This window comes from Pseudophryne corroboree, chromosome 6 (assembly GCF_028390025.1).
Source record: "Pseudophryne corroboree isolate aPseCor3 chromosome 6, aPseCor3.hap2, whole genome shotgun sequence".
Taxonomy (NCBI): Eukaryota; Metazoa; Chordata; class Amphibia; order Anura; family Myobatrachidae; genus Pseudophryne; species Pseudophryne corroboree.
Window position 1 is genome coordinate 461,251,365 of NC_086449.1, and position 24,925 is coordinate 461,276,289.

The 24,925-nt window shown below is 40.1% G+C and overlaps 1 protein-coding gene across 1 annotated transcript in view; it reads left to right on the forward strand.

The window, feature by feature from the left end:
* GRM8 (glutamate metabotropic receptor 8) overlaps positions 1–24,925 on the forward strand; it is a 1,527,000-nt gene that overhangs the window by 1,322,734 nt on the left and 179,341 nt on the right. Inside the window, exon 9 of the mRNA XM_063927164.1 lies at positions 20,863–21,798. Coding sequence (XP_063783234.1) covers positions 20,863–21,798 — 936 coding nt within the window. The remainder of the gene's footprint in view (positions 1–20,862; positions 21,799–24,925) is intronic.

Below are 24,925 nucleotides of genomic sequence, written 5' to 3' on the forward strand. Positions count from 1 at the left end.
GATAGATGATAAATATACAGTACACTGGAGGTGCAGAGTAGTGTCCCATATAACTCACATGAAGAGCATGAGGATAGCAGGTTGCAGAGGACTGTATCAGCTAATTACCAAGCTGCAGATGCTCAGGCCAGAGTGTTGAAACACCAGAGCAGAGAGCAACACCCCAGGCAGGAAAGAGAAACTGCACAGGTTGTGACATAGAGCCCCTTCTACATATTACATGAGATAGAGCCCTTTTTTACATGTTTTCAGTCTGCATTACAAATCCAACTAACAATCTTTAGAAAGTCAAAGCTGTACCTCTATGCAGAACATCTACCTCCTTATTAGTAATCAAACGTAGTCCTTCCAAAAAATGGTCTTGTGGAGGCCCAAACAAAGCAAATACTTTAGCCACAAATATGTCAGTCTCTGTCTCTGAAGTGCTTGGTTTCTTAAACTTTGCATGTCCTTTTTAATATCCAACATAAGGGTGGGTTGGAGGGTCCAAGGACAATTCTACATTGCACCAACTTTCATTTCTGCCACTGCTGTGTGGCAATTTTCCATAGATGTGCTATAAACTGCCATGTGTTTGTGCCACTACTCTGCCACTTAGTAACCAACCAGGTCATTGCAGCTTTTGCCCAATAATAGTGACAACGATATTGTAATCTGTGAGGTGATCAAAATTGACTGGAATTTACTGAAAATTAATGTTATTGAGGGTAATAATATTCTAGGAACAAAAAAAAAAGACCAAATTAAATGATTTTAGCTTTTTTTGTCAATTTAAAAAAAAAAATCCAAATCCAAAACCAGTCATGGCGGTTTTATCAAATCCAAATCCAAAGAAGGATGATGAATCAAAGCTATATCCAAATTCAGCAAAATGGTCCAGCGTACTGTATATCTCTGGTTGTGACACAGACACAGTATTTACATGTTGTATTCTAGCTACTGCAGCCAAGATGTTACTGCTGAGGTCACATTCTCCTGCTTTGCTGGATGTATATCCCCAGTGTTGATTAGTAGTGCTTGTGTAAGTGGGCCCACCCAGCTTATGTTGTAGTGCCTGTGTCTTCAGCATCCCATTTGCCTCCATTTAATGGACATTTTATCCCCTCTCTTCCTTTGGGCTATGTGGATTCCCTTCCCTCACTAGCACTGGCTGGTGGTCATGTTCTGCACACTGTCCCCCATATTGTTTACTACAGTGATTTTTCTGGCATCAGTCTACCTCTTCCTTCCACTGTCCCTTCTGTCATTTGCCCTGGCTATCCTGTCTACAGCAAGTGTTGTCCTGCAGCCTTCTCCCTCAACCCTTTTTGTGTCCATTTTTTTGTGCTCCTACCTACAGCATTCTATTTTGCCTGATGTTATGCCTTATTTTGGTCTGGTCACTACCTACTATCTCCCACCATTTTTTAATGCACAATATGGAATAGCGGCCATCCTGTCATATTTTGGTATGGTGAGATTTAGGGAATTAGCGTCAATGACTGCCAATGTAACTGTTTTATGTTGTCTCATGTTTGGCAGATTATCAAGCAATTCATGGGTTAAGAACCAGCACTCTAGTCATTTATAAAATTAAATCAGGCCAATTAGTGGTGTTTGCTGTCTTGAATGGAGAAGATGAATCCAGATCCTCTTTAACAGGATCCAATATAAATAAAGTACTATCTGCTGCAGGTTTCCCCAATTTAAGAGTTTATTATATTTCTTTTAAAAAAAGATCATAAATTCAATCACATCTCTGTCTTAAAAGGTGACAATCTGATACAGCATACATAAATTCTACATAAACTTTTGTTACACATTTCATATGACCACTGTCTGCATCTTTAGTTTATTCCTAACATTTTTCTGATGATTGAAATCCCAAATTTTCTGGTAAAACAGCACACTTTAGAGACTCACTCTGTTTGAACTCAGGTACACCCTGAGGAAGACTCTTTGCATTGAAACATGCTGGTGCTTTGAGGAGATGTGTTTGGCCTTGCAGTACCTGATACTAACATGTTTTGTGGGCCTTTGGAACGAAGGCCCTGTATGGTACTAAGCTACTCCATCCTTGTGGTCATTTTTATGCTTTCTTTTAAATAAATATTTCATTTTTACACTGTGAGGAGCAACTCTGTGTTCTCTTGAGATTCATAATTTGAGGGAAGGTCAATTTTTCTAGAGAGGCTGAAAGGAGTTATTATGGATTACCATGCTCCTATCATCTATGATGAAATTAGTCTAATCCGGGCTTTAAGAGAGTATGCAGTATATCGTATTGATCACCTACTGTATTTTGTACTAACCCACTGATGTGCATCATGAAAAGCAGTCTAGTTATGTTTTTGAGGTAATCAAGAAAGTGAATAAGTTGATGAAAATAAATCTCTTATGAGAAAAAGGAAACAAAGATTTTTCATGGACTGCTTTTATTGAGACTTTTATGTAGTAAAATTATATGAAATTTATATCTCTTTAAATTCTTCCAGGTTGTGTTCTATCCCAATTTGGAGCACCTTTTCTACATTTTCTGTGTGTGTCACTATGATCCAGAGCCTATCATTGGAAAAAAAATATGAGTTTGCCTAAAAAGATCAAATAAAATATTTGCTTTGTAATTTGGGTATAATATTTTACAGTTTTCGGATACTAAAAATAATTTAATAAGAAAAATAAACATTTTTTTTGGTGTACTTATGCCTTCTATTAATGTAATTATATGTGCATTAAAGTCTAGAGTGTCTAATACTTTACTTTCATAAAGCTGACTGAGGTCTAGGTACAATAACAGTGCTATTGATTTCCCAGTTCTTTCTTGTTAATAAATTGATACACTAGCCATACTAACTATGCTCTTTTTGAGTACGTTATCAATGGTGAGAAATGTATTAATTTAATAAGTGACAAAATTGGAAAACCAATGGAATCGGTATGTGATTCAATCATTTATTACTTGATCATTGATGCAGTTTCCATGTAGTAAAATACAACCTCATTATATTGTGTTCTTAAAGCCTTAATATCTCTTGCCAAAGAAAATTGGTTTCTAGTGTAAAGGTTTCAGTAAAGCATTATGTATTTAATTTAGATTAAGACATTTTATGGACCAATATGTTCACATTATTTACTAGAATTGTATTCACAGGCAGAATTTATTCTACATAAATATTGTTTGTGAGAAAATGTTATAAACTAGACTTCCATATACTGTAATTAAGAACAACAACTATCATATAAGTCACTGAGCTTTAAATGGCTCTATTTAATGTACTGAGACAGCAAAACAGAGATTGGGTTGGTTCAGTAAAATATAACCCATTCAGCAAAATTTGGTAACTTATGTCAATTTATTGGGAAATTATTGGTGCTATACCTATTATGATACTTCTCTTTTCTTGCAGCAAACACATATGTGAAGAAGCATTTAATGCAGTCTGCAGATAAGTTAGAGAGAGGGAGAGAGCAATTTCTTATTACAGTATCTGTTTGTTTTACTCTTTGCACAAATCATCACCCTCTATCATGTGGGCATGTCGAAGAGAGGTACTGTTGGAAGAATGAAGGTAGCACTGAAAGAGTAAAGGTAGCACTCTGGATGATGCTGCACAGAGCTTTCCTGCACACAAAGAGATGTCCAAGGTTATTTCCTCCTACAGTAGTTTTGAATTGTAGAAAAACAAAGAAGTTTATGTGATCAGGTTTTAATGCATGTTAAGGAAACCAGTTTGAAAGACTTTGTTGAGAGCCGATTTCATTATTTTGCCCATGCCATGCTTCCAGGAGGAAACACACTGTGTGGCAAATACATTGCAACATGAATCATTGCACCAGAAACAATGTTTTCCCAGTGGACAGGATGCCGATGGTCACAATACCGACGCCGGTATCCCAATGTTAGGAATCCTGACAAAGGCAAGGTAAGTGTGTTTGCCCTTATCCCCTACCTTATAACCCCCCTACCTGCAGCCTAACCCTAATCTCCCCCTTAGTGCCTAACCTCCCCCGGTGGTGCCTAAACCTAACCGTCCCTTACCCACAGCCTAACTCTTACCCTTCCACCTTAGTGCCTAAACCTAGCCTACCCCCAGTGGTGCCTAACCCTAACCCCCACTCCTTGCAGTCTAACTTTAACCCACCCCACTGCCTAACCCTACCCCCCTGTTAATGCTTAAACCTAACCTCCCCCCTCTCCCTAATCCGAACCTGCCCACTATACTTACTGTCAGAATGCTATGGGAAGGGAGAGTTAGGGTTAGGCACTAGGGCAGTGGTTCCTAAATATGATCCTTAATGCACCTCAACAGTCCAGGTTTTTAATGCTATCCACGCTTAGGCACAGGTATCTTAATTAGTACCTCAGTCAGTTTGAATATACCATCTGTGTACAAGCATGGATTTCCCTAAAACCTGAAATGTTAGGGTGCCTTGAGGACTGGATTTGGGAACTAATGCACTAAGATAAGAGTTTGGGTTAGGCTACAGGAGGGGAAGTTAGGGATATGCATTAGTGGGAGGGTTAGAGGTTAGGGTTAGAGGCTAGCCATCCTTAAATTCAGCAGCACCACAGGATCTGCCTGAAGTCTTCCTGACATCACTGATGGACCCCTTAAGACTCTGCTGGAGCTGCCAGATCCACCATACCAGGTAAGTTATCACTATACCACCAGAGACAAGTTGTCAAAATTCTCATGTTAATATTATGAATGTGTACAGTACAGGATGAATGATGATAAAATATACCATACCCATGTGAAGTATGCATACAGTATATCCTCTTATAAGAGCAATTTTTACAGAAGAACAGGTGTGTTTTTGCAGACATTGCTTAATCTCTTTGGTACCGGCATATGTATATAAATTTCCATTCATTAGCTGGTCCATAAATTTGCCTCATCTTGCCACACTAATTTTTGCACATATCTGTAAAAATATGTGCAATTGTGGTCAACAGCATGGGAGTGTTTCTTACAGTATATGTCATTGTCAATTTGTATTGGAGTGAACTGGATTGTCTCTTCCCCATCAACAACCAGACACTTCTCCCAATACCCTCTCTTTGCAACTAATAAATCACATTGTGCATCAAAAATAGATACGTTTATTTTCATAAATTTAAAACCAGTGGTCAATTATTGGAGACCAAAGAGTAAGTACAGAAGTGATTTCTTTATATATGATGTGCTGTTGAAGTCCATCTATCTGTAACTGATATAAGAGTAATATATTTTAATAGTCATTGGCAAAGCATGCAAATTATTACAATTTCATGGATGTTCTGATTGTTGTGCTACTCCCTCCAAATACTAGCCTTAAGAACGTCACTACTAGTTTGGTAAGCCACCTACATGGCCTTGCAACTCCCCTCTTGCAGCATGCTCCTATAAAGCATTGAGGCATGTGGTTTTATACCACTGTAACCGTGACTGAGCATGAAGACCATACATTTGGTACAGCTGTTAGAACAGCAGCTGATTTTACTTTGCAATAAATGAGAGAGCAACAACAAAATAATGATTCCTAAAATAAATTCAAGTTTATGTAAAATGTCAGGTACAGCTCTCCTAAAAAATAATATTGTATGTGTCAAAATGGTAGAAAAGGGCAAATACAGAAAATTTCAATTTTCATGACATTTTCTCTGAAAAACAGAGAGAGGGGTTTAATGATGTGGTACCTGTATCACATGTTGATATGTTGATGGATAGATATTTTTGAACCTGCAGATAGGCATTGCAAGTCTTTTTTTCTTCAAATATTTTACTACTTATATATTACGAAACACAAGATACATTTAAATGTATCCCTAAACTACTCTAAACACTTTTATTTGCTGAAATACATATTTATTATAAATTTTTATTCATTGTAAACATTGTAAAACCCAACCCTTTGCATCCCTGTGACAGCCTCCTATTCTTTTCTTATGGCTACTAATAGTCTCCAACACTGTGCTTAAGGCCATTTGCTACCTTGTTTACCAATCATTGAGAGTTCATTTTTTCATCTATCCAATCTTCCTATTTGTTTCACCTTTTTCAGGCTGTAACCCTATTATTAAATAATTTTTGCTAAATTTCACTAATCCCTTGCATTGATGGAGTATATCTTTCATACTGCCCTCTTTTATATTCCACCATAGGTTACTATCGCATACCTCCCAACTGTCTCGATTTTTGCGGGACAGTCACATTTTTTGGGGGACTGTCCCACCTGTGGGCCACAGTGTCCCGCTTTGGGGAGGGGCAGTTGGGAGGCTCCTCTCTGCTCTGTGGAGAATAGACATTGTGTGCATGCGCAAAGCATCTATTCACAGGAGACAGAAACAGAGGGTCTGGGGGTATGCCAGCAGCTCATAGAGCACTGGGCATGCCCCCATAGTGACAAAAATGGGGAGTGGTTTGCAATTTCAGCATAGTTCCCAAAGTCACACCCCCTTTTGCAGAGGTAACGCTCCCATTCCAAATCCACCTGTCAGCATGTTGGTAGGTATGCTATCAGATCCACTATGTTGTTAGGGTTTTAATGAAGATCAGATAATTTATCCCATTCACTCTTTCTATTTTTCCTGTTTTCACAGCTAATTTACTCTGTCTTTTTCAATTTCTTATTCTAGTGATTGATATAAATATATATTTTTATTTGCAGTTCTTACCACATATTTAATTGTGCAGGGATTTGCATCAGTAATCCTAACACGCATGTAGTGGTAATTTCATTTTCCAGGTTGAAACTGATCATTTAGATACTGTACTGGGTTCTTTAAATAAAAAGTGGCCAATTACATGCCTACATCATTCCAGACATGCTCAAGTGGTATAGATTCATTTGTCTCACTCTGTTTAAATTTGCATCCAGGCCCAGCAACAGGGGGGGTACAAATGGAACCCTCGTCCTGGGACCCGAGGTCCTGAGGGGCCCCAAAGTCCAGAAATGATTCTGCAGATCCTAGTATCCTATGTTAAAGCCACTCTGTAACCCCCCCTCCCCCCTGTCCACCCCCATTAGCAGGTGCCGGCTCCCACCAGCAGAGTTGTGCCAAGAAATTGCCTGGCTTCATGAGACCTGTGCTGTATCACTGTGTAATCAGGTAGTGTCTCTCCCACTCGCTCTCTCTCCCTGTTCTCTCTCCCTAAGTCTCTCTCTCCTCTTTCTCCTCTCTCTCTCTGACAGTATCTTTCTCTGCCCCTGATAGTCTCTCTCTCCCTGACACTGTCTTTCTCTCTCCCCCTGATAGTTTCTCTCTCTCCCTGACACTCTCTCCCTCTCTCTCTCTCTCTGACATTGTCTCTCTCCCTCTCTCTCCCCCTCTCTGACACTGTCTCTATCTCCCTGACACAGTCTCTCTTTCCCTGACACTCTCTGTCCCTTTCTGACATGGTCTTTCTATCTGACACTGTCTCTCTCCCTCTCTTTCTCTTCCTGACACTGTCTCTCTCCCTGACGCTCCATGAGACCTGTGCTGTATCACTGTGTAATCAGGAAGTGTCTCTCCCACTCCTTCTCTCTCCCTAACTGTTTCTTCTCTTGCTCCTCTCTCTCTCTCTCTCTCTCTCTGACACTATCTATCTTTCTTTCCTCCTTATAGTCTCTCTCCCTGATACTGTCTCTCTCTCCCTGACACTCTCTCCCTCTTTCTGACATTGTCTCTATCCCTCTCTTTCCCCCTCTCTGACACTGTCTCTCTCTATATATATCCCTGACACAGTCTCTCTCTCTCCCTGACACTCTCTGTCCCTTTCTGACACAATCTTTCTATCTGACACTGTCTCTCTCCCCCTCTTTCTCTTCCTGACACTGTCTCTCTCCCTGACACTCCATGAGACATGTGCTGTATCACTGTGTAATCAGGTAGTGTCTCTCCCACTCCCTCTCTCTCCCTAACTCTCTCTTCTCTTGCTCCTCTCTCTCTGACAGTATCTTTCTCTCCTACTGATAGTCTCTCTTTCCCTGATACTTTCTCTCTCTCCCTGACACTCTCTCCCTCTCTGACATTTTCTCTATCCCTCCCTATCCCCCTCTCTGACACTGTCTCTCTATCTCCCTGACATGGTCTCTCTCCCTGACACTCTCTGTCCTCTCTGACATAGTCTTTTTACCTTACACTGTCTCTCTCCCTCTTCCTGACACTGTCTCTTTTTCTTTACCTGAAACTGTCTCTCTCTCCCTGACAACCTCTCTCTCCCTCTTTCTTTCCCTGATACTCTCTCTCTTTTGCCTCTCTCTGATGCCCTCTTTTGCTCTCTCCCTGATGCCCTCTCTCTCATCCCTTTATCATTTCCATGACAGCCTATCTCTCCCTCTTGCTCCTGTATCTCTCTCCCTGACACCCTCTCTTTCGCTCTCCCCTTCTCTTCCTCTCATTTCATCATTTTCCATGAAACCATCTCTCTCTCTCTCTCTCTCTCTCTCTCTGTCCCACCTGTCTTTGTCTCCCTTTCTTTCTAACTTCTCTCTCACTCTGACACCCTCTATCTCTCTCTCCTGTTCCACTATAGGGAATTGTAGTGACAGTGGATGGTGTATGGGGGGGTAAAGGTGGGGGAGGGCAGATATATCTGTACACCAGGCCCAAAGAGTTCTGTTGTCGGCCCTGTTTGCATCACTCTGTAAAGTGCCCCAAAGAGAAAGCCAGAGGGGAAAAGAAAAAGAGGTTATTAACTCTACACTGCCCAAGAAAGCATCCAGGTGCCATAATAATGTGATTTTTTTTCATTTTTTTTTATGTCATTCTATTGTCTGTTTAAGATTTTTTTGTTTTAGATTTTACATTTGTTTCTCAATGACAGTATTTTAAAGTATTTTATGGTATTCCATAAATAAAATTATTTTAATAATCTTTGGTCATTTCTATTTCAATTGCCACTTGGGTTATACTGTATGATGTGTAAAGTGTTTTGATCAATCTGTCATGAAGGACCCTGGTATGAACTGTAATTATTACCAGCTGCATATTTTGTTTAGTATTGCAGTGATACTAATGTTTATTATAATAATTTAATAACAATAATTTAATATTACTTATGTCTCTGGCAATATCAAGCATCATCTGCTGCTGCCAGCGATAGGCTGCTGTGTTATGCACATTATCAGCATCCATATTACTCATGTGCATTACACTTTAACTCAGCAGGTACCCGGTAATGCCTAGAAGGCTTTGATGAAGCCTGAAAGTCTGTTGCTGGGTCCCCATTGCTGGCATCTATAGATGCCATAAGCATTACAAACTATGCTTACAGCTGTTTATTAAATACTGAAAGTGCTAAATTGGTTATGTCTCATTGTTAAATGGAGCCCTTAATATTGTTCAAATAATTAATTGAACAATCCCAAAATTCAAAATAGCTCTCCTGTTGATGAGAAATTGATTGTTTATTCATAGCATTTGTTAGATTATTAGATTTGTCTCATATTAAGGGGTGATCACAACAGTGATCAAGTCTGGTCTAGGGTGAAATGTACATTTGAGGTCGAAGTCACTCTGATGTCACTTCCAGGATCCCATGTAGTGCACATGGGACCCGGCACTGGGCACTGAGAGAGATGCTCCCATTACAGAGATCGCTGAGAGACAAACAATCTTCATACAGGTATTTCCGGCATCCTCTCATTGGGGAGCAGCAGCAGAGGTTGCTCTGCAATGACCATCTGGTCCCCAATGAGCCTCCAACAGCAGACATGGCACTTCTTCCTTCTCACCAGCACTAACCATTTAACCTCTCACCTCCCATTCACTGTGCAGACAAATGGAAAGGAAGCAGAGGTTACTGGACACACGGCACTGGTCTCCATTTTTTATCTTACTGCAAAGTATATTTTATGACTTGCTCACTGCTATGATTAGCATCTCACACTCTTGCACTCTGTAAATAAATGTGGATATTTGAAGTGCCACACCCAACGCAGCCATTTGAGATGGATGCATACAGCTACACAGTGATTTGTCCTATATAATTGTTTAATATCACACCATTCTTAGGAGTTTGTCATAAATATTCAAGTAAGTGATAGAACACTATGCTGGCATAATGTTTGACTGTGTGAACATAACACTGAAAGTGTGCCTCTCTTTTTGAACCTTATCAAATAATAGTAATACATTTTTTTGCCATTATAGACCAAACCTACTTAAAAACTGAAAAGGGTCTCTATCTCTAAAATTATCATGGCAACACAAAAATGTTGCAGAGCCACATATCAGAATGAGGTCATCACAACCAAGTAATACTTAACTAATACTATCCACTGTGCCTGACAGGGACTATAGGTATTAATTACCTTTAATTATCAAGCCACTGTATTATATTATACTATATACTTTCACCCATTATGATGTCCTTTGGCATTATATATATATATATATATATATATATTACCTACTAGAACTGAAACAGTAAGATGGGATGGACCACAATTCTTCCTGACCATTATACAGATCTGATCTATAGTTACCATAAATATGTGGTTGAGGAGGGTCAATCAGTTATTTATGCATATACTTCTTCCAGCATCCACTGTGAATTTTTATGCAGTATGTTCAGTAAAGGCATCACTACTGGGACAAAGGGACCATAAAATGACATTTTCCTATGTGTAACCTATCAATGTATATTCTGTATGAAGAACGTAATTTTGAAACTATGTAAAATTTAAATACTGTAAGCCCAAGTGATTTAACTAAGCCACAAGACATCTGGTCTGATTGTCAAGGAAGTGTATAGTTACTATACACAGCAGGAGGTCATGTGTAGCTGGTACTGTCTTCATGACCATCCTCAATGAATAGACACGACTTCCACAGAGGTGTCAAATTCTCTTGAAGGAAAGTCACAGAAATTTCTTAAGAAATGCATCTGGTCAGGCAAATCTCTTTCCTGACTAAGTCCATAAACCTGTCCAGAAACTGAAAAATCACAGGTCTTAGCCTTCAAACAGAATGAAGGAGGTAAAACAATTACCCTGCTGGTTTAGCAGATAAATCCCGTGCTACAAGAACAAAGGAGGCCTTTACAAACAGGCTGCAATCAGTTACTTTGGTGTTGAAGGAGTTAAAAAAAAGTGGGGTCAAAGAGCAGGACTGGAAGGATAAAAATATCTGTTTACCTGAATCTCTTGTACTCTCTTGGGGGATAACCATACAATGAGAGTACTCCAGGGCCCTCATTCCGAGTCGTTCGCTCGGTAAATTTCATTGCATCGCAGTGATTTTCCGCTTAGTGCGCATGCGTAATGTTCGCACTGCGACTGCGCCAAGTAAATTTACGTGGAAGATAGTATTTTTACTCACGGCTTTTTCTTCGCTCCGGCGATCGTAGTGTGATTGACAGGAAATGGGTGTTACTGGGCGGAAATAGGCCGTTTTAAGGGCGTGTGGGGAAAAACGCTACAGTTTCTGGGAAAAACGCGGGAGTGGCTGGAGAAACGGGGGAGTGTCTGGGCGAACGCTGGGAGTGTTTGTGACGTCAAACCAGGAACGACAAGCACTGAACTGATCGCACTGGCAGAGTAAGTGTGAAGCTACTCTGAAACTGCTAAGAAGTTTGTAATCGCAATATTGCGAATACATCGTTCGCAATTTTAAGAAGCTAAGATTCACTCCCAGTAGCGGCGCTTAGCGTGTGTAACTCTGCTAAAATCGCCTTGCGACCGATCAACTCGGAATGAGGGCCCATATCTCTTATCTTTGTGAAACCCCCAGGGCATGTGTCGTAAATCAGGATTTTTCTGAAGTCTAATTTTTATTTCTGAAATTATTGCAATATATTCTGTGTGTCTATACTTTGGAATATTTTAACTATAAACTGAAAAAATAATTCAGATTAAAATAATTTTTTTTCTAGCATATTCTCTGTGTTCGCTTTGATTTTGTGTGCCTGTGTGGCTCATGCTACTTGTTTCATTTAAATATTAGTAATTATGTATGTAGGTAGCAGTGAGGGACTGCCTAGTGTCAGCACATTAAATATTTTCACTGCCGGTGGCAGTTAGCGTGTCTGATTGACTGCATGTGCTGGAGTAACTGCAAGTCACTGGCAGTTATTTTCAGATTGACGTATCTGGAGATTAAGTCATGACAACAATGTATAATTGTGTGTTATTAGTTTAACCAAACTTTTGTTGTCTATACTTCTATTCTTCTGACCTGGATGAAGATCAGATCTATACACACACACACACACACACACACACACACACACACACACACACACACTTTATGTGTGTGTGTGTGTATATATATATATATATACATACATATATGTATATATATATATATAAATACTGTACATATATAAATATATACTAATCTAAGGTGTAGCACTTACATAACATAAATCATAAATCACAGACAGCCAAAGTTTCAGTTATACTTAACTGTCATCAGGACTTCATCCCGGCAGGCTATTATGTGCAAGATGAACCTGGGAACATCTGTATTTCATAGTTCTTAGAATTCATTGTGTTACCAAATGTCATTTTATCTTTAGTACAAAAGTGATAGACTTTACAATTATTACACAGATTGAAACTTTTTGACTTAGGGATCCAATTGGTAAAAGTTTTTAGTGTTGAAGGAAGGCTAGGAGCCAAAGAACTTTTCAAAGATATGCTTTTTTTAGAATGTCTCATGGTTCTTTAGCTATTGCTTTTACTAATATAGGATCTAAGGTAAGCAAGTTCCAATGTTTACTAAGGTTATTTCTAATCTGTTTGACATATTATTCTAAGTGATGGAAAATGGGCCAAAAACTAATTATTGTCATATATACCCTGTCTCTTCTTATAGTGAGTTGTTATTGCTATGAAATACAGATGGGTCCACCGTTATCTTGACTAGTTTTCTGCGACTAGGCACAAAATAGCATAAACCCTTCATCTATTGTTCTCAGCTGTAATACAATACAGAGAACAATACAGCAGGGGATTAAGTCATTAAAGGAGGGGCTTAAGTCTGACTGGCCAGTCTCAGTTAATCCTATTAAAGGTCAAGATAAATGGGGACCCATCTGTAGCATTAGCTTTTTCCATACTCTTTTTTTTCGTGTTGCTGGGCTCAAATTCACAAGACCAAGGAGGTCATTCAGACCTGATCGCACTCTACGTTTTTTTGCAGCGCTGCGATCAGGTCAGAATTGCGCATGTGTATGCTCCTCAATGCGCAGGTACTTTGCCCCCCAGTGACGGGGATCTTTGGACAGTGGTGGTATTAACGAAGAAAGCAATTGGACCGGCGATCGCAAGAAGATTGACAGGCAGAGGCCGTTTGTGGGTGTTACCTGACCGTTTCCAGGGAGTGTCCGAAAAAACGCAGGCATGTCCAGCAGTTGGAAGGGAGGGTTCCTGACGTCAGCTCCGGGCCGGATGATCGCACTGGAAGAGTTAGTCCTGAGCTATGCAGAGACTGCACAACCTTCTGTTTGCAGAAGTTTGTGCAGCTCTCTGCACATGCTATCACACCCCTGCACAGTGACTACCTCCTCTGCATGTAGGCGGTGACTACCCGATCTCAGGTATGCAAAAAATGCACCCTAGCAATCAGTTCTGACTTAGATGGTCATTCCGAATTGTTCGCTCCCTAGCAGTTTTTAGCAGCCGTGCAAACGCTATGCTGCCTCCCACTGGGAGTGTATTTTAGCTAAGCAGAAGTGCAACGAAAAGATCGCAGAGCAGCTACAATTTATTTGTGCAGTTTTAGAGTAGTTCAATACCTACTCAGTGCTTGCGATCACTTCAGAGTGTTCAGTTCCTGTTTTGATGTCACAAACACGCCCTGCGTTTAGCCCAGCCACGCCTGCGTTTTTCCAGGTACGCCTGTGTTTTTTCGAGCACTCCCTGAAAACAGTCAGTTGACACCCAGAAACGCCCACTTCATGTCAATCACTCTGCGGCCAGCAGTGCGACTGAAATGCTTCGCTAGACCCTGTGTGAAACTACATAGTTCGTCGTGGTAATAGTACATCGCATGTGCGCATTGTGCCGCATATGCATGCGCAGAAGTGCCGTTTTTTTGCCTCATCGCTGTACAGTGAACGAATGCAGCTAGCGATCAACTCAGAATGACCACCTTAGGCCCTTAGTGCACATGGTGGCCCCACAGCAGACCCGCACTACTGAATAAAATGCTCATCTTAAAACTTGAAAAAATTATACTCATCTTGAAACTTGAAAAAAATCCCTTTTTGTTACTGTAAACAATTTATATTAATATATTATTAATTATATTACTCTTTTACCTTGTTGTGATTTTACATCTTTGCTCAACTATTCAATTTTAGTGTGTACAAAATTAGGAATGTTAAATAATTTACATTCTTCCTTCAGTGCATCACATTTGGTTAATGAACTTGCAACCTGAGAAGTGTTGCGAACATTTGTGAAAGGAATATATTGTTGCAGAAAAACAATTATCGATAATAGTGTCTTTGGGACATACTTATATGTCAAATTTAAAAAGAGATATAAACTGTATTGGCATCAATGTATGTTTGCTGTATTCCTCTGCTGTACAGTCTTGAGAAACATGCTGGCATTTTGAAAATAAAGGTCAAATCCCCATGTGGGCCAATTATCATCTCCAAAATATGCTGCCTTTTATCTGCTTGATATTGTAGGATGTGCAGGCAGCACAGGCTGTCATAATGACCAGTGTGGAAACCATTTCTATTTGGGCAGATTAGTCTTTTATCCCACATGTTTAATGGTATTTGGAAAGACAGCAAGAGTAGGTGTAAGATGCAGTATGAGAAACTGGAAATGTTTTTATGTTTTTGGAAGAAATCCTTCTGGTAACATGAGATATAGAAGTAGTTCTGCTGACAGTATAGAAAAGCTCCTCTTGTTGTAGTTTAAAAATAGAAAACATGCAAACAAAACATATCTTTAGTTTGAACATTGTTGATTTTCTGACATTGTAACAAATAACAACCAATTAAATGTTTTCTCTCATTTCTTAAAGTCACTACAAAAATGATAGTTATTGTTTATTGTGAATTACATACAGCATCTTATACCTGTGCAGCAGTTTTCATAGATCTTTCCCAAAAGGCTGCAATGCTCTACAGAAACCAATGAGGGATTATCCCTGGACAAAAGAAAGAAAACTTTTTTGAACTTTACTGGAAGTAATTCACTGCCAGGAACATTTGGGTTTAGTAATGAACAGTACAGAACTCTATACCTGTGTCACAGTCATTTAACCTCTCACATCACACTTATAGATGACTGTCCTTAAAATAAGTTCTTTTGTAATTCATGCTACGTAAGTAATGCCTAGGTAAGTCAGAATCACTGACATATGCAGAGTCGGACTGTCCCACAGAGGTACAGGGGAAACAACCGGTGGGCCCCACTGCCCGGGGGCCTACCCCTTCCTCTGGGGATCAGATTTTGCACTTGAACTACACATTATGCATAAGTTACATTATACTGCACAGGACTATGGTGTACGTTCTATAGTGTTATTAATCTGGTACATTATCAAGCATGCACTAGCAGTATTTGATATATATATATATATATATATATATATGTGTGTGTGTGTGTGTGTGTGTGTGTGTTTGTGTATCAAGGGGCCCAGAACATGCACTACTGGTTAGCCAAGCCTCAAAGCATGGGCCTCTATCACTGCCCTTCATGCCACAGTCCGACACTGGACATATGTAACTATGTGACTAATTTCAGCCATTCAGTGAAGTTAATTGTAGCCAGTGTATATGCAAACCAATATCATTTTAAATGTTACATACTTGGAATACTTGTTTATAAGTATATTTAGTCAACAAATATACACATACAATCCATCAACATTTCAGTGCTGGACGCACCGTTATCAGGATGCAGCAGTATAATAAATGGCAAATGACACATACAACACAAACACAGAAACTTACCCGGCTTTTAACATATACTGGACATGAACCCACACCAGGTGAAGACACCTGGACGTCCAGCAGGTGTGATGGGTCACACTGTAATGAAATCACAGGGATCAGTTTGATATCCCGGCTGTCAGAGTGCAGAGTGTCCCCTCGCAGGCTCACTGCACTCACCACGCTCGGGCCTGGTGGTGATATTTGGTCACTACAGGGTTATATTCCCCCTTTGGTGGTGGCATGTCCCACCACCCAAGTGGGGATTCCAGCCAGCTGTCGGGATTCCGCCTTTCGGTATTTCACCAGGTGTCAGGATTCCGGCGTCAGTATCCTGACAACCGGGATCCCGAAAGCTGGTAAATTGACTGCTTCCCGACATAACCCTGTCACCACAGCAAAAGCAGCCATCGCATTGGTTGCCTAGGGAGCAGATGCATCACCTGGCAGTGGGAGATACAGCTGCTGCAGCACAGCTGGCACATCAATGGACCTCTGAAACATATAACAAATTTATGTGCCAGCAGTGCAGCAGTGAGCTGAGCAATAAGTGCTGGTATCTGTGGCTATATACAGATGGGTCCTCTGTTATCTTGGCTCTTCCTGCGCCTATATGGAGGTTTAGTCACACCTAGGCGATAGCTTAGGTTGCTGAGTTTAATCAAGGACAGGCGCATTGAGGCGCGACTAGATACTCAGCATGCATTACGCATCTCCACCACTGGGTGGCTAATGCTTCACTAATCCAGTACTTTAGATCGAATAGCGGCGGATTGATCTACAAGTTCTGGAAAATGGTCAGTGACGACTGTAATGTTAATATACAGTCCTGTACTGCATAGTGTACACACAGATGGTGACCAATGGTCAGAATGAGAGAGTTAAAAAAATAAATAAATAATTTATACAGATACAAACGAACATGTTAAAACACTTGTGTATGCAGACGCAACTAAAGATTGTGTATGTAGATGCAACTAATGTGTGAAAGGAATAATGTAGCTCATTCACTTTAAAGTATGTACAGTGCACTAAATACCATGCTTTTGAAATATGAGCGTCCGAGTCCCCTAAGGCGTAAACCAAAACCAATGGGCAGGAATCACTCTTTGCAGTACTTTTACACTTGAACTTGTGAATCTTCCATGCAGTGTCTTGGGGGATAGCCACGCTGAGAATCCCAGGTTCGATTCCCAAAGTGCCAATCTCTTTTTTTTGTGTATGTTCCCATGACATTCACTTTATTATTATTATTTTTTTCTGTGTAATTCATTGTAAAACATTCAATAGAAGGATGCACACAGGTTTCACAGAAATCAGGGTAAATCTGCAGGAGCGACTCATTCGCTATCTACACAGCGGTAATGAGCACCTTTAGACATACCAGTAAATATAAATTAGTGTATTCTGACACAACTAACTGTTCGAGCAACACAGTACTGTAGATCGTCAGCATTAGAGAATCTGTTGTGAGAATTTGTGTTGTACGTTACAAGCGTTTCGTGCTAATTAGTACACTAATAGAACATACTGTACAGAGTTACTAAGGATGGTGATTTGGTATCCAGGAACTTAGGGAGGAGCATTTATCTCTCTCCATTGTAATCTTTCTAAGTATAACGGAGAGAGATAAAAGCTCCTCCCTAAGTACCTGGATGCCAAATCACCGTCCTTGGTATCTCTGTACAGTATTTTCTATTAGTGTACTAATTAGCACGAACAGCTTGTATCATACAGCGGCAAGATTAATCTTTCTATGTATAATGGAGAGAGATAAAAGCTCCTCCCTAAGTTCCTGGATATCAAATCACCATCCTTAGTATCTCTGTACAGTGTTTTTTATTAGAGGATTAATTAGCACGAACAGCTAATTAGTACCCTAATAGAACATACTGTACAGAGCTACTAAGGACGGTGATTAGATACTAAGGATGGTGATTTGACATCCAGGAACTTAGGGGGGAGCTTTTATCTCTCTCTGTTATACATAGAAAGATTAAACTTGCCCCTATACATTACAAGCTGTTCGTGCTAATTAGTACACTAATAGAACATACTGTACAGAGATACAAAGGACGGTGATTTGGCATCCAGGAACTTAGGGAGGAGCTTTTATCTCTCTCCATTATACTTAGAAAGATTACAATGGAGAGAGATAAACACTCCTCCCTAAGTTCCTGGATGCCAAATCACCGTCCTTAGTATCTCTGTACAGTATGTTCTATTAGGGGACTAATTAGCTGTTTGTGCTAATTAGTACTCTAATAGAAAATACTGTACAGAGATACTAAGGATGGTGATTTGGCATCCAGCAACTTAGGGAGGAGCTTTTATCTCTCTCCATTATACATAGAAAGATTACACTTGCTGCTGTACGTTACAAGCTGTTCATGCTAATTAGTACACGAATAGACCATACTGTACAGAGATACTAAGGATGGTAAATTGGCATCCAGGAACTTAGGGGGAGCTTTTATCTCTCTCCATTATACATTAAAAGATTATTCTTGCTGCTGTACGTTATAAGCTGCTCATGCTAATTAGCACACTAATAGAACATAATGTACAGAGATACTAAGGACGGTGATTTTAGGGAGAAGCTTTTATCTCTCTCTGTTATACTTAGAAAGATTACAATGGAGAGAGATAATCTTTCTATGTATAACGGAGAGAGATAAAAGCTCCTCCCTAAGTTCCTGATGCCAAATCACTGTCCTTAGTATCTCTGTACAGTATGTTCCATTAGGGTACTAATTAGCTATTCATGCTAATTAGTACTCTAATAGAAAATACTGTACAGAGATACTAAGAACAGTGATTTGGCATCCAGGAACTTAGGGAGGAGCTTTTATCTCTCTCCATTAAACCCTGAAGCCCATAGGTAAATTCCACCACTGAATTTCCTATTGTCATAACACTAGCCTGAATGGCTGTGAAAGAATCCCAAATGGACATAATTAGGTTTCCTTTAGTTGCCATCTTTATTGCCTTAATAATTAGTTATGTGTTTTAATATCTTTACATTAATGTTTCTGTCCTTCCTTTTTATTCCTTACATTAGTACTCCTTTTCCATCAGTTTGCAGCCTTCTTATTACCTCCTGTAGACCTGGGAGTTATAGGTAGCTAGACTTTATATTCTAAAAATCTGTTCTCTAGACATTTCCACAGTACATGTGAATTTGTATTATACCTTAAGGTTCTTAACAGGTAAAATACTGTACCTCAGAGAGTAAGGAATGTGAGAAGGGGTTTTCATTTTATGTAATACTGTAGGTGTGATTGCTCTGGAAACAGCTTTATAGTTTGATGTGAAATCAGAATAATACCGTTACAACTTTATTGCTGATATAACTGTACCAAATATAGAATATTCTGTTATTGTCTTGTTAGGCTTATTTCATTATCATTTACAGTAAATATCATAAGTTATTGAAATATCCAACATGTACAGTGCAACATAGTGTACAGTAACTCTCAAGTAATAATACATACTGTATCAATTTAAACTGATGCACTGTGGTTGTATCACTGTGGCAAAGTAAGGTTTTATTCTTTAAGGGGGGTACGTGCGGAGGGGTGAGGCAGGTGAGGCAGAGGCTTTCCTGTCATACTAACGTTTGTGCCAGAGTTTTGACTGCGTAAAGTATATGAAAAATACAAAAAATATGTTAGAAATATCTTCTTTGCCTTATTCTAATAATTTTTATAGCCAAAACTCTGGAGTAAAAAGTCTATGGCAGGGGAGGCAGTGCCTCACCTGGCTAACTTTTACGCACATCTCTGATCAAAACTCACCAAATATCCAGGAGTTTATACTGCTGCACCTGTGTATAATGCCCAGATGTATGTTTTGACTCATATATTGCATGTAAATCTGTCTCTGGTGCTAGTCAGTGCCTCCTGAGCTATTTAGCTCACCGCACGTCCCTGGGTACAGATGCTAGCAAACAAGGGTGTAGCTACCATAGTTGCAGGCAGTGCAGCTGCTATGGGGCCCAGAGCTGAGAGGGGCCCACCTTCCCTGTCAAAGTTACATGTGTTATATAATTTTTTTGCCATTGGGTGGTACGTAGGGGTCCTTTCAAACTTTTTCCTTGGGGCCTGCAGTATATCTAAGTATACCCCTGGACCTGCTCATTGTAGTGTGGTATAAAATTAACTGGAGGGCATTTTAATGTTAAATAATATGAACCAGGGCACTCTAATGAGGCACAATATGAATGGGTAGCACTATATATCATAATATGAATTGGGGGTACTGTGCTGCATAATATGTACTGTACTAGCAACTCTGAAATGTGACATACTGTAGCATGAACTTAAGCACTATTATGATTCATAAAAGTAATGAGAGCACTACTATGGGGCATAACATTAAATAAGGCTCTACTATGGTACAGAAAATAAACTAAGGCACTATTATAGGGCATAAAATTAACAACTGCTGCAGAGAAGTGTCTCTCTAGAAGCATTGGGACGGGGCCCCTTCAAAATGTTGCTATGGGGCCCACAAAGTTCGGGCTACAACCTTGCTAGCAAATGACCAATAGATGTGTTTAGCCATATTGCTGAATGAGGCAGCAACTAAACCAGTATTATTTTAATCCTATAAACAATCTGCAGTACACATATATAAGATATGTGCACTTTAAAAGCTACCAACCAGGTAAGTACCACTAATTCAGCATTTTACACCTAAAGCATGGCATTTTATTTTTTATTAAATCCATTTGTTTTGTTTCCTGTCAAAATACAGCTACTTCAGGTGGTCGCATTGTAGGCAGATCCTTATTTACCATGACTGCATAAAAAAGATTAAAGTACACTACACAATTAACACCATTTTTGTATTAATTGTAAATTATGCAATGGTTTTGAATAATGCAACTGTGAGCACTATTTTAATAAGATGCACAATGCAATTTTTTTTCAGCAAAATATATTTTAGTGTGGTATTTTATTATTATAAATGAGAATGAATAATAAGCCTTATAAATGTTTTACTCTTTCAGGTGGAAGATATGCAGTGGACAAGCAGAGAGCTAACACAGCCAGCATCTGTTTGTAGCCTGCCATGCAAACCTGGAGAAAGAAAGAAAACTGTGAAAGGAGTCCCTTGCTGCTGGAGCTGTGAGCGGTGTGAAGGCTATCATTATCAGGTAGACGAGCTGACCTGTGACCTCTGTCCTTTAGATCAAAAACCAAATGCAAACCGCACAGGATGCCAGCTAATTCCTATTATCAAACTTGAATGGCACTCTCCTTGGGCTGTTATTCCCGTCTTCATATCCATTTTGGGAATAGTGGCAACAACATTTGTAATTGTCACCTTTGTTCGATACAATGATACACCCATTGTGAGAGCATCTGGACGTGAGCTCAGCTATGTGCTATTGACCGGGATTTTTTTGTGTTATGCCATCACCTTCCTGATGATTGGAACACCAGATATGGTCGTTTGTTCGCTGAGACGTATATTCCTGGGGCTTGGCATGTGTTTCAGTTATGCTGCATTGCTCACAAAGACAAACAGGATTCATCGGATATTTGAACAAGGGAAGAAATCTGTGTCTGCTCCAAAGTGTATAAGTCCAGCTTCTCAACTGGTGATCACTTTCAGTCTTATATGTGTTCAGTTACTTGGAGTTTTCATATGGTTTGTAGTGGATCCACCACATATCATAGTAGACTATGGAGAGCAAAGAACATCTGACCCAGAAAATGCCAGGGGGGTTCTAAAGTGTGACATTTCAGAACTTTCTTTAATTTGTTCCCTTGGATACAGTATTCTATTGATGGTAACATGCACTGTGTATGCTATTAAAACTAGAGGAGTGCCAGAAACCTTCAATGAAGCCAAACCCATTGGATTTACAATGTATACCACCTGCATCATTTGGTTAGCATTTATTCCGATCTTTTTTGGAACAGCACAATCAGCAGAAAGGGTGAGTAACAGCCATTATATATAATAATACCAGCTGATGCTTGGCAGGAATGATCATTACCAATGCATAATCTTTCAAATGACATTCCCAAGTGTGTTACCATTTAATCATTTCCTATGCATATTTAATAACCTCTGCATGATTGTTATGTTAAATAAAATATTAAAATTTTTATTTAGAAATACTAATTGCTCTGGCAATGTTAAAATAGATAATGTACATTCAAAGTTTCAATGTAAATACATAAGGAGTGTTACGAACAATCATTATTAGTGACATGTACTCATATGTTGCTAAAGGATGATATATTTATATATCCACCAGTGGCTCAGTGTTGTCATATACTCTAAGGAGCATTTTTTGTTTGTTGCAAAATGTACTTTTGTGTAGGGCCTGCTGCGGTAGATGATGAGGTTGAGCACAGTCCCACAACTCTATGGAGCAGACACAATGAAGTGAGAAAGCTGTTGGACAGCTTTATGTTTTGGAAGGCTGATTCTGCTTGCAGCCTATGGAAGTACAATCAGAATCAACCTACCATAACTGGCTAAAAAATTTGCAGAAGGCAGTAATTAAATTTCCCTCCATTCTGTACATCAAGATTCCACTTCAGTTGACTATTTATAACTTGAAAATCCCCTATGAAAATAACTACTATACTATTAAATGTTTGTACTTCAAGGAAAGTTCACCATTATGCACTGTTGGGGCATATTCAGTCTTCCTTTCTGGAACTTACTGTAATTTCATAAAGGATTTCTCTGGTGCAGAAAAAGAGATTGGCTCCTAGGGGTAAATTTACTAAGATGGGAGTTCTATTTAAGATGGGATGTTGCCCATAGCAACCAATCAGATTCTACTTCTCTTTTATCTGGAACCTTCTAGAAGATAATACCTGAAATCTGATTGGTTGCTATGGGCAACATCCCATCTTAAATAGAACTCCCATCTTAGTAAAACTACTCCCTACTATTTTTGTGCAATCATTGGTTAATTAATTTCTCTATTGAACATTCGACACTTAAGAAGGTTTGCTTTTTACGCATAGAGTGTATCTACTGGTTTCTGCATTAGCTGCTTTAGTATTTAAGTTTATTATATGGGATAGCTATCTTCCTTATCACTGCTCCATTTAGTTATAATTAGAAATGTGTGGTTCAGTTGGGAGCCATTTGATATGTCGGCTGTCAGGATCCCGGCACTCAGTATACCGGCGCTGGAATCCCGATAGCCAACATATCGACAACTATTCTCCCTCTTGGGGGGTCCATGATACCCCTGGAGGGAGAATAAATAGCATGGCGCATGTAGCGGGCCACCATGATAGCAGCGTGGCGAGCGCAGCGAGCCTGCAAAGAGCTCATTTGTGCTCGCCCTGCTGCCGGCATGCTGGTGGTCAGGATCCTGGTGCTGGTATGCTGGGCGCTGGGATCACAACAGCCGGCATAACATACTACACCCATTCAGTTCTCTAGAAATACGAACCCACCCAAATTTTATAATTCAAAACTGAACCAAAACCCAGTCCAGATCTCCCCCAGGTTGGATTTCAGATTTTAGCTCTGAATTTTGGGTTTTGGATTGCAAAATTTACATGATTTTAGATGTTTTTATCAATTTTCAAGAAATACAAAATCCAAGATTTGGATTTTAAATCCAAACTCTGAACCAAAACACTTGAAGGTTGGTTTGCAAAACCAAAACATGATGATGAAATTGGAATCAAAACCAAAATATGAGGCTCTGTGCACAGATTACATACATTTTACTGGCAGACAGGATGCCAGCTGTGAATATCCCGATAGCGATATCCTGCCCGCCAGAATGCCGGCAGTGGGGTGAGCACTAAGAGTCACCTTGCGGGCTCACTGTGCTTGCCACACTGCACTTGCCATAGGATCTATTCCTACTCTGCGGGTGTCGTGGAATAACAGGAATAGCCCTGGTGCACCTATATTCCATCTGTCGGTTTGTCGGCTGTCGGCATTGCTGCATTGGTATCCTGCATGCCGGGATCCTGACAGCCAGCATTTTAACTGCAACTGCTGTGCACATCTCTAGTTATAATGAAAGTAACTGGATGTATCAGATCAGCTTTAAGAAAGGTGTAGCAGTATGTATGTCCAACATATATTATAATTAGAAATGAGCGGGTTTAGTTTCCTGGAAACTGGACCCATCTGAACGTAAGGGTTCCCAGTGGATCGGAGACACACCTTGGATCTCCCTGCAGGGTTTGGATCTGAAAATGAGGCAAAACACAGCAAAACCAGTGTCGGATCTCAGTGTTTTGGTTTAGGAAGCTGGCTGCTGCTGAACACTATCAGCATCCACTTCCATGGTAATAGACTGCTGGTTGGCTGAGACTGGCTTACTCTCAGCCATCCTGTAGCCTGTTCCATAGTAACAGGTTGCTGATTCGATCTGACAGGCAGAAGTGAGAGGGCCTGTCCATCAGTGGAGAGGGACTGTGTTTATGGCCGGGGACAGATGCTGCTGTGGGTGACTCTGAAATAGCAGGAGACAGAAGGACTGCAAAAGTCAGTAGCAAGAGGTCAACATGGCACTATGCCAGTGTGTGTCTCAGTGTGCCTTACTGCATACACTGGAATTAGGCACTGAGGAGCATGACCGGTTAGCATGGCCAACACCCACCTGCACTCCTGGTGCAGTTGTAGCAGCAATATACTGATCTGAGCACAGGTACAGTATTGTTTACTTCATTTTGTTCTGGAGATAAATGGTCTTCCTTATTGTACCCTGCAGCTGGCATTCCCATTAGGTGGGGTGAGTGCGTTCAGCTTTTCTTATTGTAACCCATCTCATAGCTTGGTACTGAGACCAGTAACTCCCTCCACTCCTCGCAGCAGCCATGCACACAGACTGGAGGAAGGAGGGGGGGTAGGTTGAGGGGCAGCAGTGCCATTAAACCTAAAGGTTTAATTTTATTGACCCTTTACATTTTTATGCTCCTGCATTGGTGGGTAGGGGCTCCAGTGCATTGTTTTTGCCCTGGGCCTGCAATGCTGTGAAGACAGTCCTGGCTGTACATTTGAGATCTCAGGGAGAGTTGTGCACAAGGGTCCATACCCAGCATCAGCCTGTTCCATGTTTTGTGTCCTGTGCC